Below are 13,818 nucleotides of genomic sequence, written 5' to 3'. Positions count from 1 at the left end.
GTGGGTCCCCACCCGGGCCGCTGGCACCGGGGCTGAGGGCAGCGGGGAAGGGGTGAAGACCAGGCCCCGCCGCCATGCCACACGGCTGTCCTGTCCCTGCCCCTGGGGGAACGCAGTGCATGGAAAGTCCTCCGGGGCGTCCCGTCTAATAAACTCGATGAAGAGGATTGCGGCTCTGATTCCCGTGCCTCGCCCAACCACTGGCCTCTCCCCGGGCGGGACCTTTCACCCTCCTGCCGAGCTCTGGACCCCAGCGCCTCCTCCCTCAGACCCGGGAGAATGAGCTTTCGGTCCCCTCCTTCTGACCCAACACTCAAGAGTTGAAGTCCCCAGGTTTTTCTCCTCCTTCAGGGGACCCGAGGCTCCCCGCCCGGCCCCTCCTCCCTCGGAACCTGCAGTTCGCGTTCCCAGCCGGGCCCAGGCGGGACCAAAAATCTAGGCTCCCTTCCTTCCCCCTCTCTCGCCACCTGGGGGGACGGACCCTCGGCTCCCCGGCTTGCCCCCTAAGGACAGAAGTGTCCCTCCAGGCTCCAGCCGGGTCAGGACCCAGCCCAGCCCCTCCCCCGCCCCTCGTCCCCTTAAAATACCCGGAATCCCTATGGCAACTAGCGCGGGGCGACAGGTGCTGGTGTTATTTACGGGTCGAGCCCGAAATAGCCGGGAGGGTGGGGGTGGGCGCCCGGGGGCGAGGCCGCCGCGAGCGCAGCGCAGGTCCCACGGCTCGGCAGCAGGCGGTGTGGAGTCCACGGTTCGGAGGATCGCGGAGCTGGGGCCGCCGCGGCGCCCAGGCAGGAGGGCGAGAGGGGTCCCTGCCCGGGAGCCCGGGGTGGGAGGCCTGCGGGAGGCGCCCGGCCTGCTGCCAGGCCTGGAGCGGTCCCGGCCGGGCAGGCCCTGGGAGCCCGGGGGAGGGAGAGCCGGGTGATCCTGCAGGATCGCAGCGTCCCTTCGGGGTCCCTGCTGCCGTTGGAACGGCGGGAGGTCCCTGTCTTCTTCCATTTCCGGAGCCGCGGAGCAGAGCGCAGCCTCTCTGAGCCCCAGTGGGGACCCCAAGTCCCCCCCACCAGCCCTGGGGGAACCCTCAGCCCCCTTCTCTGGACTCCGCTGTGCCCCTCAGCCATCCGTCCCCTGTCTTAGGCCCAGTACAGACCTTTTATCTCTGTTCTCGGAATTCCAGCAGGTCCCCAGCCCCCCCCCCCTTTTCTGAACCCCAGCCAAGACTCTGCTATTTCCTTCTGTGAATGCTGGGGGTGGCCTGTGTGAGACCCAGAAGAAGTTCGGATCTCCCTCCTAAACCCCAGAGGAGACCCGACTCCTACCTCCTCAGACTCTGAGCCCCAAAGAAGCCAGGCGGGACCTCTTTTCGAACGCACGGAGGACCTCGGCTTCCTCTCCCGGGTACCGCGAACTCTGAGCCTCGTGGGGACCCGGAGCAGTCCCTCAGAGCTTCGGGTGACACTCACCCTCCCCACCCCCCATCCTACCTGTGGAGCCTTTGGGTTTCCTCCTTGGCACCCAAGTTCTAGCTCGGAGCTCAGGGGACCTTGATTTTCCCCTGGATTCCCTCCTCTTGGCTGAGTTTCTGCGGACACCCCAGGCCCTTTGCGGAACCCGAGAAGGTTCCTCAACACCCGGGGGCGGCCGGATCTCGTTTTTTTTTGGTTTTTTCCTACTCTGAGATCCAGAGGCACCCTCGGCTTTCCCGTGTGAGGTTCCAGGGAGATTCAGAAATTCCTTTTTTTATAGTCCAGTGGAAGCAGCGCCGCCCCCGCCCCCGCCCCCTCCCAGCCCTCTCCGTTCAGCTTCCCCACATCGGATAATGATGTGGTCCAACTTCTTAATGCAAGAGGAGAACCGGCGGCGCGCCGAGGCCGGGCGGCGGGGGCGCGGGCAGGGCCTCCCGGGGCTGTCGCCGGAGCAGGAGGGGAAGGTGAAGCTGGTGCTGCTGCTGACCGCGGTGGGCGCCACGCTGGCCGTGCTGGCCGTGGGCACGGAGTTCTGGGTGGAGCTCAACACCTTCAAGACCAACGGCAGTGCCGTGTGCGACGCTGCGCACCTGGGGCTGTGGAAGATGTGCACAAAGCGACTGTGGCTGGCGGACGTGCCCGCGGGCAGGGAGACGTGTGGCCCCGCGGAGCTGCCCGGAGGTGAGGCCGCCCCCCTCCGCCCCCACCCCGCCCCGGGCTCGGGCCCCAGACAGTGAGAGAGCCCCGGTGGGAGACAACGGGGCCCCAGAGACAGGGCCCCTGAGCCCCAGGGAGGGGGCTTACACCCCGGCGATCCGCCCGAAACCACATCGCCCTGTGCTCCCCTGCAGCCCTTGCCTCAGGCACAGACTCTGAAGAGAGAGAAAGTCTGTATCCCAAACTGGTGTGTGCTCCAAGACCAGCATGCGCCCCCAGACTAGCTTGTTCCCCTAGACCAGCCAATGCACCAGACCATCCGAGGGCCTCCAAAGCTCTGGCACCCCAAGTGTAGCATGTGAACCCCGACATTGCTGAGTCCCCAGGCCAGCCTGTAGCCCCGGAGAGCGCTTACAGACAACTTGTGCCCCCACACCTGGCCCAGGTACCAACACCCAGCCCGTGACTCCAGACGCAGCTGGTGCCCACAGATAGCTTGGGTCCCCCAGAAATGCCCACACCCAGACAGACTGTGCCCCCAGAGAGAGAGTCTGGGTTCTTGGTGTCGGCTTGCTCTTCCCACTCCCGAGACAGCCCATACCCCCGTGACCCCGATCCCCAGGTAAAATCCATCCCTGTTCCCACCCACCAATCCCACCAAAATGGAGTTCTCCCCACACATCTCCCAACACCCCAGGGCAGACCCCTGGCTTCCAGGGAAATGAGCTCCTTCACGTCCCATCCTCTCACCTCCAAATGCCGAGAGGGTGCACCCCACCTTGCTCATTTTCTCTCACAGACACCTCACACCCTCACTTCCCCACAGAGTGGCTCTTCACCCCTAACTATGCCAGGGGGGCCATCCCCTGCCTCTCGCTCTTCCCGACAGGGTACACACACCATGTCCTTTGCTCATATCAGGGGGACACCCTACCTGCCTTGGGCATCAGGTCTCATGCCACCTCTGCTGACTCCCCTCATCACCCATGTGGATCTCCACCACTCTTTCTGAAAGGTTGTTCTGTCACTTCCATACCTTCAAAGATCCATAGCTTCAAAGATCTCCTATCCCTCTGGGCCCCCCAGGGACTTCCCTCCTCCTCTACTTCCCCAGGTGTGGAATCCTACATCCATGGGATCCCAAATAGGATGAGCTGAGTGAGACCTTAGTAGCAGAGTGGGATGTGAAGCACTCTGAGGCACCCACCCACTCTGCATCCAGATTAAACACTTCACTTCTGCAGGTGGGCTACTCCCTGCCCCTCAGATCCTCGGGGGGGGGGACTTCACAAACTTTTCATCAAATGGGATGCCCCAGTAATAGAAATATGAGATGTTTATGTAGGGTCCAGCTTTGTTGTAGGTACCTTGCATGCAAGAAGCTCTGTCGATGCACCCAGGCTTCTCATATGGGGTCTGAACCTTGGTCATCTCTGTTCTCAGCTACTACACTATGTGGTATCTTACTAGTCAGCAAAGATGTCCCAAAGGTTCCCATAGCACTGAAGGGGATGTCCCGCCCACCACATTGCCTATGATGGGGTCCCTCACAGCTCTTGCTGTCCTCCGATTGGTCAGAAAGGACTTCAGTTTCATTACCAGACCATTACCATCCTCTCATTGGGGGAATATCTCACCTCGTTCACTATTTCAGAAATACCCCACACCTCTCACTGCCTGTCAAAGGGCATTCCAAGGGGCTGCAAAGGGGTGACTTGTAAACTACTCTTTTCCAAATGGGATGTGCCATGTCCTTTGGGGTTAGAGACAAGATGTCTTAGATTATTAGTAGCCAAAATGGGATGCCAGACACCTCACACTGCCCTGGAAGGCTGCACCCCACCCACTAAAGGGGACTTCCCAGTTCCCTCGTGGCTGTAGACCACGTTCTCCCATTGATTCCTATACTAGGGTCTTCTCCGATCTGCTACGGGAAGCATAAGGCCTGTCCCTGCTTCTGAAGAGACATCTCATGTCCTCCTCCTTCCCTCAGGCCACCAGCCGGAGTGTCCTGCCTTGCTTGACTCAGTTTATCTCTTCTCATTTTTCTCTTCTGTAGAATGGGGCAATGAGAACTACTCACGAGATTGCTGTGTGGATGAATGAGTTAATGCATGCCAAGTGCCAGGCGCTACCTAAGCATCCAATATACATACTACCTGCTCATTCTCCTTCAGTTTGCAAAGTTCCTCCCTCTTCCCCAGACTACCCAGCCCCTCTTCTATTTCTTTCACTCCTCCTATTCTCTACCTCTGTCCTCCCTTTCCATGCCTAACTCTATGTAGAATAAGAAAGTTGAATGAGGTGAATTCTGCAGGAGGTTGAAGCTTTAAAATGCAGCTTGGAAGGTTTTTGTTTTGTTTTGTGGTTTTAAAAGTTTAGGGTTTCTTAGGCTCATCTAAGAAAAAGTTGGGTGAATCATACTCTCCAGTATTTGTCACAAAGTCATTAACAGCTTTTTCAAGATCCTTCTTCTGCTCTATTTAACATTGTCATTCTTTTGTTTCATCCCTTTTCAACTCATCTCTTTCATGGGTTTGTTATGTATCCATGGATATGTCTTTCCACTTGGAGAATATGTAGTGTTATTTTACACCTGTAGGTGTTTTAATTTACATAAATTATATCATGGCATAGATTTTTCCTGTTTTTAAATTTTTTTCCTTAATACTGTGCTTCTCAAATAGCTCTAGGTTGCTTTCTGTTAATCTTCTGACTCCCTGTCATTGTAAATATATATGTTCCCGCATATAGTTTTTGTTGGTATGTATCCCCAGAAGTAAAGTGGCTGGTTATAGGGTATAAATGTACTACACTTCATAAAGTCTGTTAGCATGATTTCCAAAGAGATTAGTATAGGCATACCTCGAAGAAATCATGGGTTCTGTTCCAGACCACGGCAATAAAGCCAGTCACACAAAATGACTGGTTTCCCATACATATAAAATGTATGTTTACACTATACTGTAGTCTATAAGTGTGCAATAGCATTATGTCTAAGACATCATTTAAATTATGTCTTAATTTAAAAAGACTCTATTGCTAAAAAAAATGTTCGGGCCATCATCTGAGCCTTCAGGGAGTTGTAATTTTTTTCTTTTGCTGGTGGAAAGTCTCACCTTGATGTTGATGAAAACACAGTATCTTCAAAGCACAATAAGACAAAGTACATCTGTACCAGTTCACACTCCCAGCTGTTCCCTCTTATCCTTCCAGTGCTTGATGTTATCCGTTTAATGTTTGCCAATGTAATTGCTCTTAAGTGACATTCCCCTGCTGACTTGAGTTGCATTTCTGTGATCCCTGGTGAGGTGGAGCATCTCTTCACGTACTTGTGAGTCATCCAGGCTTCCTCTTCTCTGAATTGACGACTATTCATCTCCTTTGCCCATTTTCGATTGGGTTACCTCTCTTTTCTGGCCTATCTGCAGGACTCCTTTGTGTATGTATTCTAGCCAGGAATCCTTGTTGTGATAAGAATTTCTTCCGTTAACCTTCCCTTGCCTGGATCTTGGCATCCTTTGCTGAATAAAGCGATTATCTATCTCTAATCCCACTTGACTCTCAACTAATCCATATGATGGATCCAAGAAAGAGACTAGTATCTCATTCCATAGAGGAAGATTCACAGGTCCCCAGAGGTCAATAGCCCACTCAAAGCCACAAATCTGGACCTCAAATCTCTGCGTTGGAATCCCAGCTCCTGCGTAGCCTGTGACAGCAGGTGGCTTCACTGAGCATCATTTTTCTCTTCTGTCTATTAGGGATGCTAATGTCATATGTTTAGGTTACTGCGAGCTATGTTTCATACCCAGTCCTGACCTCATATGAGGGACCTCAATGTCCTCACTTCCCTCTCTCTCTTTCCTGCCCCCACAGAAGCCAACTGCACCTATTTTAAATTCTTCACCACCGGGGAGAATGCACGCATCTTCCAGAGAACCACAAAGAAAGGTGAGAACTTTTCCCCCTGCGGTGGACTGGTGATGGGAATATGCTACGTGAGAGGAATTCTTGGTAGCCTTGTGCTCTTCCCTGTTTTGGCCCAGGATGGTCTCAGCTCCTATGTCCTTGGGAGGTTCCACCTTTGGGAGGGTGGAGGCAATAAAGTCTTGGTTCCCCAGAGCCCAACACGCCTGCCCCAGCTCTGCCTTTGCCACATGCTGTGCAACTTCAGGCAAGTCACAGCCCCTCTCTGTGGATGGTATGCATCTCATGAACATGCATCTACCATGTGCTAAGCATGGTGCTTGATGTTCCATTTATAAGATCTCCATCCTTCTCACACCACACGGGCAGTGGCTTTATCTCAAGCTTTGTGATGATAAAATAGATGTTCCTATAGAATCTTCTGTGAAAATGAAAATGTTCTGTGCCTGTGCTGACCAATATAGTAGCCACTGGCCCCATGTAGCTGCTGAGCACTTGGAGTATGGCAAGTGCAACTGAGAAATGATTTTAAATTTTATTTAATTGCAACCCATTTAAAATGAAAAGGCCACGCGGAGCTAGTGGCAACCACACCAGACAAGTGAACTCTTAAGACTTTTCCCTTTCTATTCTAACTATAGCCTCTCCGTCACCCCAGAACCTCCATATCCACACCTGTAAGAGAATTGGGATCCTGTCATGAATCGTATCTGTTTTAGTCAGATGATGCAGCTAATGCACACAGTGTGGTGGCCAGCACACAGTAGGTCCTCAGTAAACATTGGCTCCTTACCCCTTTCTTTCTTGTCTTGATTTTCAGTGAGTTTGCACAAGTCACCGTGCCCCCCTGGGATGGTAAAATAATCACAGTGCACATGCATGAAATGACTGCTGGGTGCCAGGTGCCAGGTGCTGCACTGGCCACTGCACACCTGTGGTTTCTAGTCTTTGCAACAGCCTGATCCAATAGGCCTTTTTTTTTTTTTTTTTTCCCAGTAGGGATTTTTATCCTGATTTTCTGGAAGAGAAAACTGAGGCTCAGAGAGGTTCTGTGACTTTACCAGAATCTTCCAGCTGGGACGTGGCCAGGGAGAATTTGGACTTGGATCATGCTACTGTAGCATACCTCCTCCATTGTCCCCCACACCCCCACTGCCTCAGTTTCCTCACCTGTGAATAGACGGTGGCCAGAGCATAAGTAATTATTGGTGGTTCCCATCTCCTTCCGGTTTTGGCTCTGTCCTGTCTTTGCTCTGTGACCTTAGGCAAATAACTGGTCCTGGTTGAATCTTAGTTCCTTCAACAGTCTCAGGCAATTATTGGCCTGGATGATTTCCTACTTGAAAATTCTTCTCTAGTCTTGAACCTCCCATTTTTTCTGGTTCTGCATCCCTATCAGGGAGTTCTTCCCACTTCCTTCATCACATGTTCTCTACTTCTTCCCCTTCCTTCTTGCAGAGGTGAACCTGGCAGCTGCGGTGATAGCAGTGGTGGGCCTGGCAGTCATGGCCCTGGGGTGCCTCTGCATCATCATGGTGCTCAGCAAAGGCGCAGAGTTTCTGCTCCGAGTTGGGGCTGTCTGCTTTGGCCTCTCAGGTGAGGGTTGAGATCCTGGAGATTGAGGAAATTGCATGCAGGGAGGTGGGAATCTCCAGGCACTGTTGCATGCTGGGCAGTATGGTCTCCAAGAACTCTTGCATGCTGGCAAGTTGGGTATCCAAGTACTGTTGCATGCTGGGATGAGGGACCTCCAACTGCAGTTGCTTAATGGAAGATTGGGTCTCCAAGCACTGTTGCATTCTGGGAGGTTAAGACATCTCCAAGCACTGTTGCATGCTGGGAGGTGGAGATGGCCCCAAACACTGTTGCTTGCTGTGGGTCACAAGGGCTATAGTAGGCTCAAATATGAGAGCTTTAAGCTCTGTTGTTAGCTGGGAATTGGAAGGTCTCCAAACTCTCTTTTAGATTTGGACCTAAGGTGTGTAAGGACTGTTGCATTCTTGGAGTTGAGGGTCCAAACACAGTGCTACATCTTGTGGTATACAGTTCCCATTGGGTCCGATGTTTTCTAATGTGGATAGAAAGGTTATTAATTATGTAAGCAGTTGTTTGTTATGGCTGCCATAACAAAGCACCACAGACTGGGCGATGTAAACAACAGAGATGTATTTTTGCACAATCTTGGAGGCTGAAAGTCCAAGTTCAAGGTGTCAGTAGGGCTGATTCCTCCTGAGGCCTCTCTCCTTGGCTTATAGATGGTCCTTTTCTCCATGTCCTCACATGGTCGTCCCTCTGTGTGTGTCTGTGTCCTAATCTCTCCTCATATGGGCAGCAGCCATATTGGGTCAGAGCCCACCTTAATGGCTTCATTTTAATTCATTTCTTTGAAGACCCCATCTCCAAATACAACCACATTCCAAGGCACTGGACCCCAACACATGAACTTTGGGGAGGATGCAAGTCAGCCCACAACAATACATCTACCTAATTATTGTCCTGTCCTTCTGGGATGAAGCCCCAGGAAGACAAGGCCTTTGTGTGTGTGTGTGTGTGTGTGTGTGTGTGTGTGTGTGTGTGTGTGCGCACGGGCAGTGTGTGTGTATATATATTTCATATATATATATAAGTAGTGTATATATTTTATAATGAGAGCTCAGTTAAGATCTGTTAAATGGCCCTGGCTGGGTGGCTCAGTTGGTTAGAGCATCAACCTGATACACCAATGTTACAGGTTCAATCCCTGTCAGGGCACACACAAAAATCAACCAACGGGTACATAAATAAGTGGAACAAAATAAAATGCAAAGAGCCTTGGCTAGTGTGGTTCAGTGGTTGAGTGCTGGCCTGCAAATCAAAGGGTCACCAGTTCAATTCCCAGTCAGGGCATATGTTTCAGTTGTGGGCCAGGTCCCCAGTAGGGGGTGCATGAGAGGCAACCACACATTGATGTTTTTCTCCCTCTCTTTCTCTCTCCCTTTCCCTCTGTGTAAAAGTAAATAAATAAAATTGTTTTTAAAAATTAAAAAAAAGAGAGAAAAGGAAGATCTGGTAAGAGGATACACGAACTAACAAGATAGTGAAGGAGACTGGACAGTGTCTCCTCCTTATCCAGCTGTTTTTCCCATATTCAGTGTCCTAATGCTGATCTGCATTGGACCATGAAAGGCTGGAGAGAGGCATTGAATCCACAGTACACAGACTCCAGGCTACATTCTCCTGGCCCCTGATTAAAAACCATGAGGGAATCGGTGGGCAAAGAGGAAGGAGGGTCAGGACCTGAGGTTGGGGCCAGCCTCCAGCATCTGAGAGGGGAGGCAGCCAAGATCCATGACCATGGATGACCATCAGATGGTCCTGTGTGGTCTGACTCCTGCCCAACCTCTGCACTTCCATTGCCCACCACTTTACTCCTCCCCATTGCCAACATTCCTCTCCCTCAAACACACTGCACTTCATCCCACCACGGGCCTTCTCACCAGTCACTCCTTCTGCTCAGGAATAGCCGTTGCTTAATTTTGTGCATGGCTGGCTTCTTTTTATTCTCTGTTTTGGTTCTCAGCTGAAATGGCTTTTCCTGGTAATACTATTTAAAGTCCTGGCTCCACCCCTGGACACCGCTCCCCTTCCCATCACCCTGTTTTTATCTCCTTCTGCCCTGTCTCATTCTCTGAAATTATCTCGTCTTCTCATGTGTTTACTTTGGAGGTTGCAACCTGGCAGCCAGCAGGCCAGCGATGGACCTTAATGGGCATTGCTCGTTGAGCAGTGTGTAAAGATTTCTTGGAGCCAGCGTTGAGAGTTTGGGTGAATTCCCATGAAAGTCGTAATCGTTTAGAAATTTTAGCTCTCCTCGAAAAATCAGAAGGTCTGGCAGATAAAGTCGACGTTTCTGAAGGGCTGCAGTTGGCGGAAGCTGAGTTTCAGCCCTCTGTACCTATTCCCATCATACCTGCCTGCTTCTTTCTTGACACTTAAAATGTATATGTTGCCTTGGCTGGTGTAGCTCAGTGGATTGAGTGCGGGCCTGCGAACCAAACAACTGTGGTTCGATTCCCAGTCAGGACACATGCCTGGGTTGCAGGCCAGTTCCCAGCAGGGGAGGCACAAGAGGCAGCCATACATTGATATTTCTCTCCCTCTCTCCTTTCCTTCCCCTCTAAAGATAAATAAATAAAATCTTTTAAAAAACACTATTTGAAAAAAATGTGTATGTTATGTATACACTTTTTGTATATTCTCCTTTCTCATTGTCTCTGGCAGGCATTGTTTACCTCCTGTCTCCTCCAAGTAGAATAAAAGCTCCATGAAGTCAGGGTCTTTGTCTTGTTCCTTATTTTTTTTCCCCATTACAACTTGATTGCCTTTCTTTTTAAACTTAAAAAAAATTATTGATTTTAGAGAAAGAGAGGAAGGGAGAGAAAGAGAGAGACATCAGTTTGTTGTTCTGCTTATTTCTGTATTCAGTGGTTGTTTCTTGTATGTGCCCTGGCTGGGGATCGAACCCACAACCTTGGTATATCAGGGTGATGCTCTAACCAACTGAGCTTCTTGGCCAGGACCTTGACTGCCTCTTTTTTTTGTTTGTTTTGTGATCCACCATCACTATTTTTTCAGCTTTACTAGCATGTGATTGACAAGTAAAAATTGTGTATATGTAAGGTATGCAATATGGCATTTTTTAAGAAGATTTTATTTATTTATCTTTAGAGGGGAAGGGAAGGAGAGAGGGAGAGAAATATCAATGTATCGTTGCCTCTCATGCGTCCCCTGCTGGGAACTGGCCTGCAACCCAGGTGTGTGCCCTGACTGGGAATCAAACCACAGTTGTTTGGTTTGCAGGCCTGCACTCAATCCACTGAGCTACACCAGCTGGGGCTATAATGTGACATTTTGATATACATATATACATCACAAAATGAGCACCATAATCAAGCTAGTGAAGACATCCATTACCTCACATGGTTACCTTATTATTATTTTTTTTAGTATGGTGAGGGCATTAAGACCTATATATTTTCTTAGCAAATTGAAATAGACAACACAGTATCATTGTCTATAATCCCCACGATGTACCTTAAATCTCCAGCACTTACTCACCCTGTATAACTGAAACACTGACTATTTTAACCAATGTTCCGTATTTCCTCCACCCTCAGCCCCTGGCAATGATCATTTGACTCTGCATTTCTTCAAGTTGACTATTTTAGATTCCATGATCCCTTTACAAAAGTCTTGATGGAGTCTGAATTTGACTTTTGTGATTCTGGATTCCTGGGCTTGCTCTTTCTTTCTTTCTTTCTTTCTTTCTTTCTTTCTTTCTTTCTTTCTTTCTTTCTTTCTTTCTTTCTTTCTTTCTTTCTTTCTTTCTTTCCTTCCTTCCTTCCTTCCTTCCTTCCTTCCTTCCTTCCTTCTTTCTTTCTTTCTTTTGCAGCAAAATATACATAACATAACATTTACCATTTGCGCCATTTCTAAGTGTCCAGTTCTGTGTCATTACTTACGTCCACACTATTGTGCGGTCATCACCACCATCCATCTCCGGAACCTTTTAATCTTCCCCCGCTGAAACTCGGTCCCCATTACACATCTACTCCCACTCCCCTCTCCCAGTCCTGGCACCCACCACTCTACTTTCTGTCTCTAACAGTTATTGTTTCTTCTTTCTCTCCAGCTTCCGAAATTGCATCTGCTCTGTAATAGGTGTTTAGGAAGTGATAGGTGTTGACTGAATGAAGGAGTGAATGAATGAATGAATGAGAGGGTGCTTGGGAGTCCCCCAGCTTTCTTGTTCGAGAAGCATATGGTGGGGGGCATTGGAAGAGATACTGAGACCCAAGCGGGGGGTCCCCCAGAACCAGAGCACCATGTCTCTCCTCTCCCCCCACAGGTCTGCTGCTCCTGGTCAGCCTGGAGGTGTTCCGGCATTCCGTGCGAGCCCTTCTGCAGAGTGTCAGCCCAGAACCTCCCCCAGCTCCGGCCCTGGCCTATGAGTACTCCTGGTCTCTGGGCTGTGGAGTGGGGGCCAGCCTCGTCCTGCTGCTGGGGGGCCTCTGCTTTCTCCTGCTCACCCTGCCCCCCTGGCCCTGGGGCTCCTTCTGTCCCAAGCAGGGGCACAGGGCCACCTAGGGCCATCCTTGAGCTTTCTCTAAGCTCCTTCTAAAACCCTTTTTTTTTTTAAACCCTTGTCCCGTCAAAATCTTTTGCCCCATGTCTTGGAGAAACTGTCTTCCTTGGGCTGGGGCCCAAATTGTTTGCACAGACCCGAATTGTTTGGGCATCTCTCATACCCTCATCTTTTCCCTCTGTAAATATGTTTTCCTCAGTGGCTGAATTTGGGTCGCTTAGGGGTGGGGTGGGGAGAGGCATTTTGCAAACGAGGGTCCCCAGGGAAGGTTGTTGGGGACCTGATGGGGTAGCTAGAGATGGGGGGATGAAGTCAGGGGGTGTTGGGAGGGAATTAGACCTATTCCTTTTTCAGACTGCGGGAGAGCCTTCTTCTGTCTAATTTGAAATGTGTAGAAATAGGGGAGGTGGGGGTGAGGGGGAGACTGTCTGGGTCTGACCACAGTGAGGTCTGATTTGGGAATTAAAGATTTGGAAATTTAACAGCTTTGCTTTGGAGTCCCTTTGTAATGTGGTTGTGTGTTCTTGGGTAGAGAAAAGTTACCCCTTTGTTCCCCAGAATCACTGGCCCCTAAGCCATATGTCAATGAACCCATAGAGAGTGATGGGAATCCTAAACTCTAGAACACACACATGTTGTTGTGGGTTGAATGAGTCCTTTCCAAAAGTACCATATTTTGCCATGTATAATGCACACCCATGTTTTTTTGGTCCAAACTTTCAGGGAAAAGAAATCTTTCACTTTAATTTTTTATTTCGATTTTTTTTATTTGTTTATACTTAGAAACAAAACTGATGGTCGTATTTCAGGGTATTATTTTGCAGACGGATATCCTCATTGCTTTTTAGAGTTCCACTTTTAATGTAGAAGCATAAATAAAAGAATTAAAACATTTATATAGGTACAGAATTAGTACTACCCACATAAAACACGCATCCTTATTTTCTCTCAAAAATTTGGGGGAACTACTGCACATTATATATGGCAAAATATGGTGTATGTTGGGGTCCTTGCCCGCTGGACCTCAGAATGGGACCTTCTTTGGGGATGCAGGTCTTTACTGAGGCAATCAAACTAAAATAAGGTCATGTGGGTGGGCCCTGACCTAGCATGACTGGTGTCCTTACAAGAAAATGAGATGAGGACACAGACATGCACAGAGTGCAGATGAGGTGAAGAGACACAGGCGTCTGTGGCCTCAGGAGAAAGCAACCCCGCGACACTCTGATCTGGAACTTCAGCCTCCAGAACTGAGAGACGATCCATTTCCGTTGTTTAAGTCACCCAGCTTGGCATAATTTCGTTACGGCCGCCAGAGCAGGCTGATACAGATTTTAGTAGCTGGAAACCGGGCGCAGCTGCAACAAGCACCTGAGAATGTGGATGCAGCTTTGGGACTGGGGAGCAGGTGGGGGCTGGAGGGGTTTTGAGGCACATGATAGAAGAAAAGCCCACGTTGCCTTGAGACTGTTGGTTGGAAAGGTGAACATGAAAGTCGGGGGAGGGCTCAGAAAGAAGCACAGAGAGCCGTAGAAAGCATCTGTCATCCTAGAGAACACACTGACCTTTGTGAATGGAATGTCGTAGAAGCAGGAGTGACAAAGGCACTAGCCGTCAGATGTTCCAGTTCCTCTAGGCCAAAGG

General features: G+C 49.9%; 1 protein-coding gene across 1 annotated transcript; it reads left to right on the top strand.

The window, feature by feature from the left end:
- Nucleotides 1-688: 688 nt before the first annotated feature.
- Nucleotides 689-12,470, top strand: CACNG6 (calcium voltage-gated channel auxiliary subunit gamma 6). The gene is made up of 4 exons (XM_037127606.2): nt 689-2,144; nt 6,000-6,074; nt 7,509-7,646; nt 11,938-12,470. The coding sequence occupies exons 1-4, from the start codon at nt 1,817-1,819 to the stop codon at nt 12,174-12,176; spliced, it is 780 nt and encodes a 259-aa protein (XP_036983501.2). The 5' UTR covers nt 689-1,816; the 3' UTR covers nt 12,177-12,470.
- The last annotated feature ends 1,348 nt before the right edge of the window (nt 12,471-13,818 follow it).

The sequence above is a fragment of the Artibeus jamaicensis genome, unplaced genomic scaffold (assembly GCF_021234435.1).
Source record: "Artibeus jamaicensis isolate MK-2021 breed Jamaican fruit bat unplaced genomic scaffold, CSHL_Jam_final contig_2566, whole genome shotgun sequence".
NCBI classification, from domain to species: domain Eukaryota; kingdom Metazoa; phylum Chordata; class Mammalia; order Chiroptera; family Phyllostomidae; genus Artibeus; species Artibeus jamaicensis.
This window is presented reverse-complemented; position numbering and strand designations above follow the sequence as displayed.

Excerpts from the sequence above, each read along its gene's own strand:
- CACNG6 (XM_037127606.2), top strand. The coding sequence starts at position 1,817 with ATGATGTGGTCCAACTTCTTAATGCAAGAGGAGAACCGGCGGCGCGCC. Across the intron at positions 2,145-5,999 it reads CCCCGCGGAGCTGCCCGGAG|AAGCCAACTGCACCTATTTT; the intron begins GTGAGGCCGCCC and ends CTGCCCCCACAG. Across the intron at positions 6,075-7,508 it reads CCAGAGAACCACAAAGAAAG|AGGTGAACCTGGCAGCTGCG; the intron begins GTGAGAACTTTT and ends TCCTTCTTGCAG.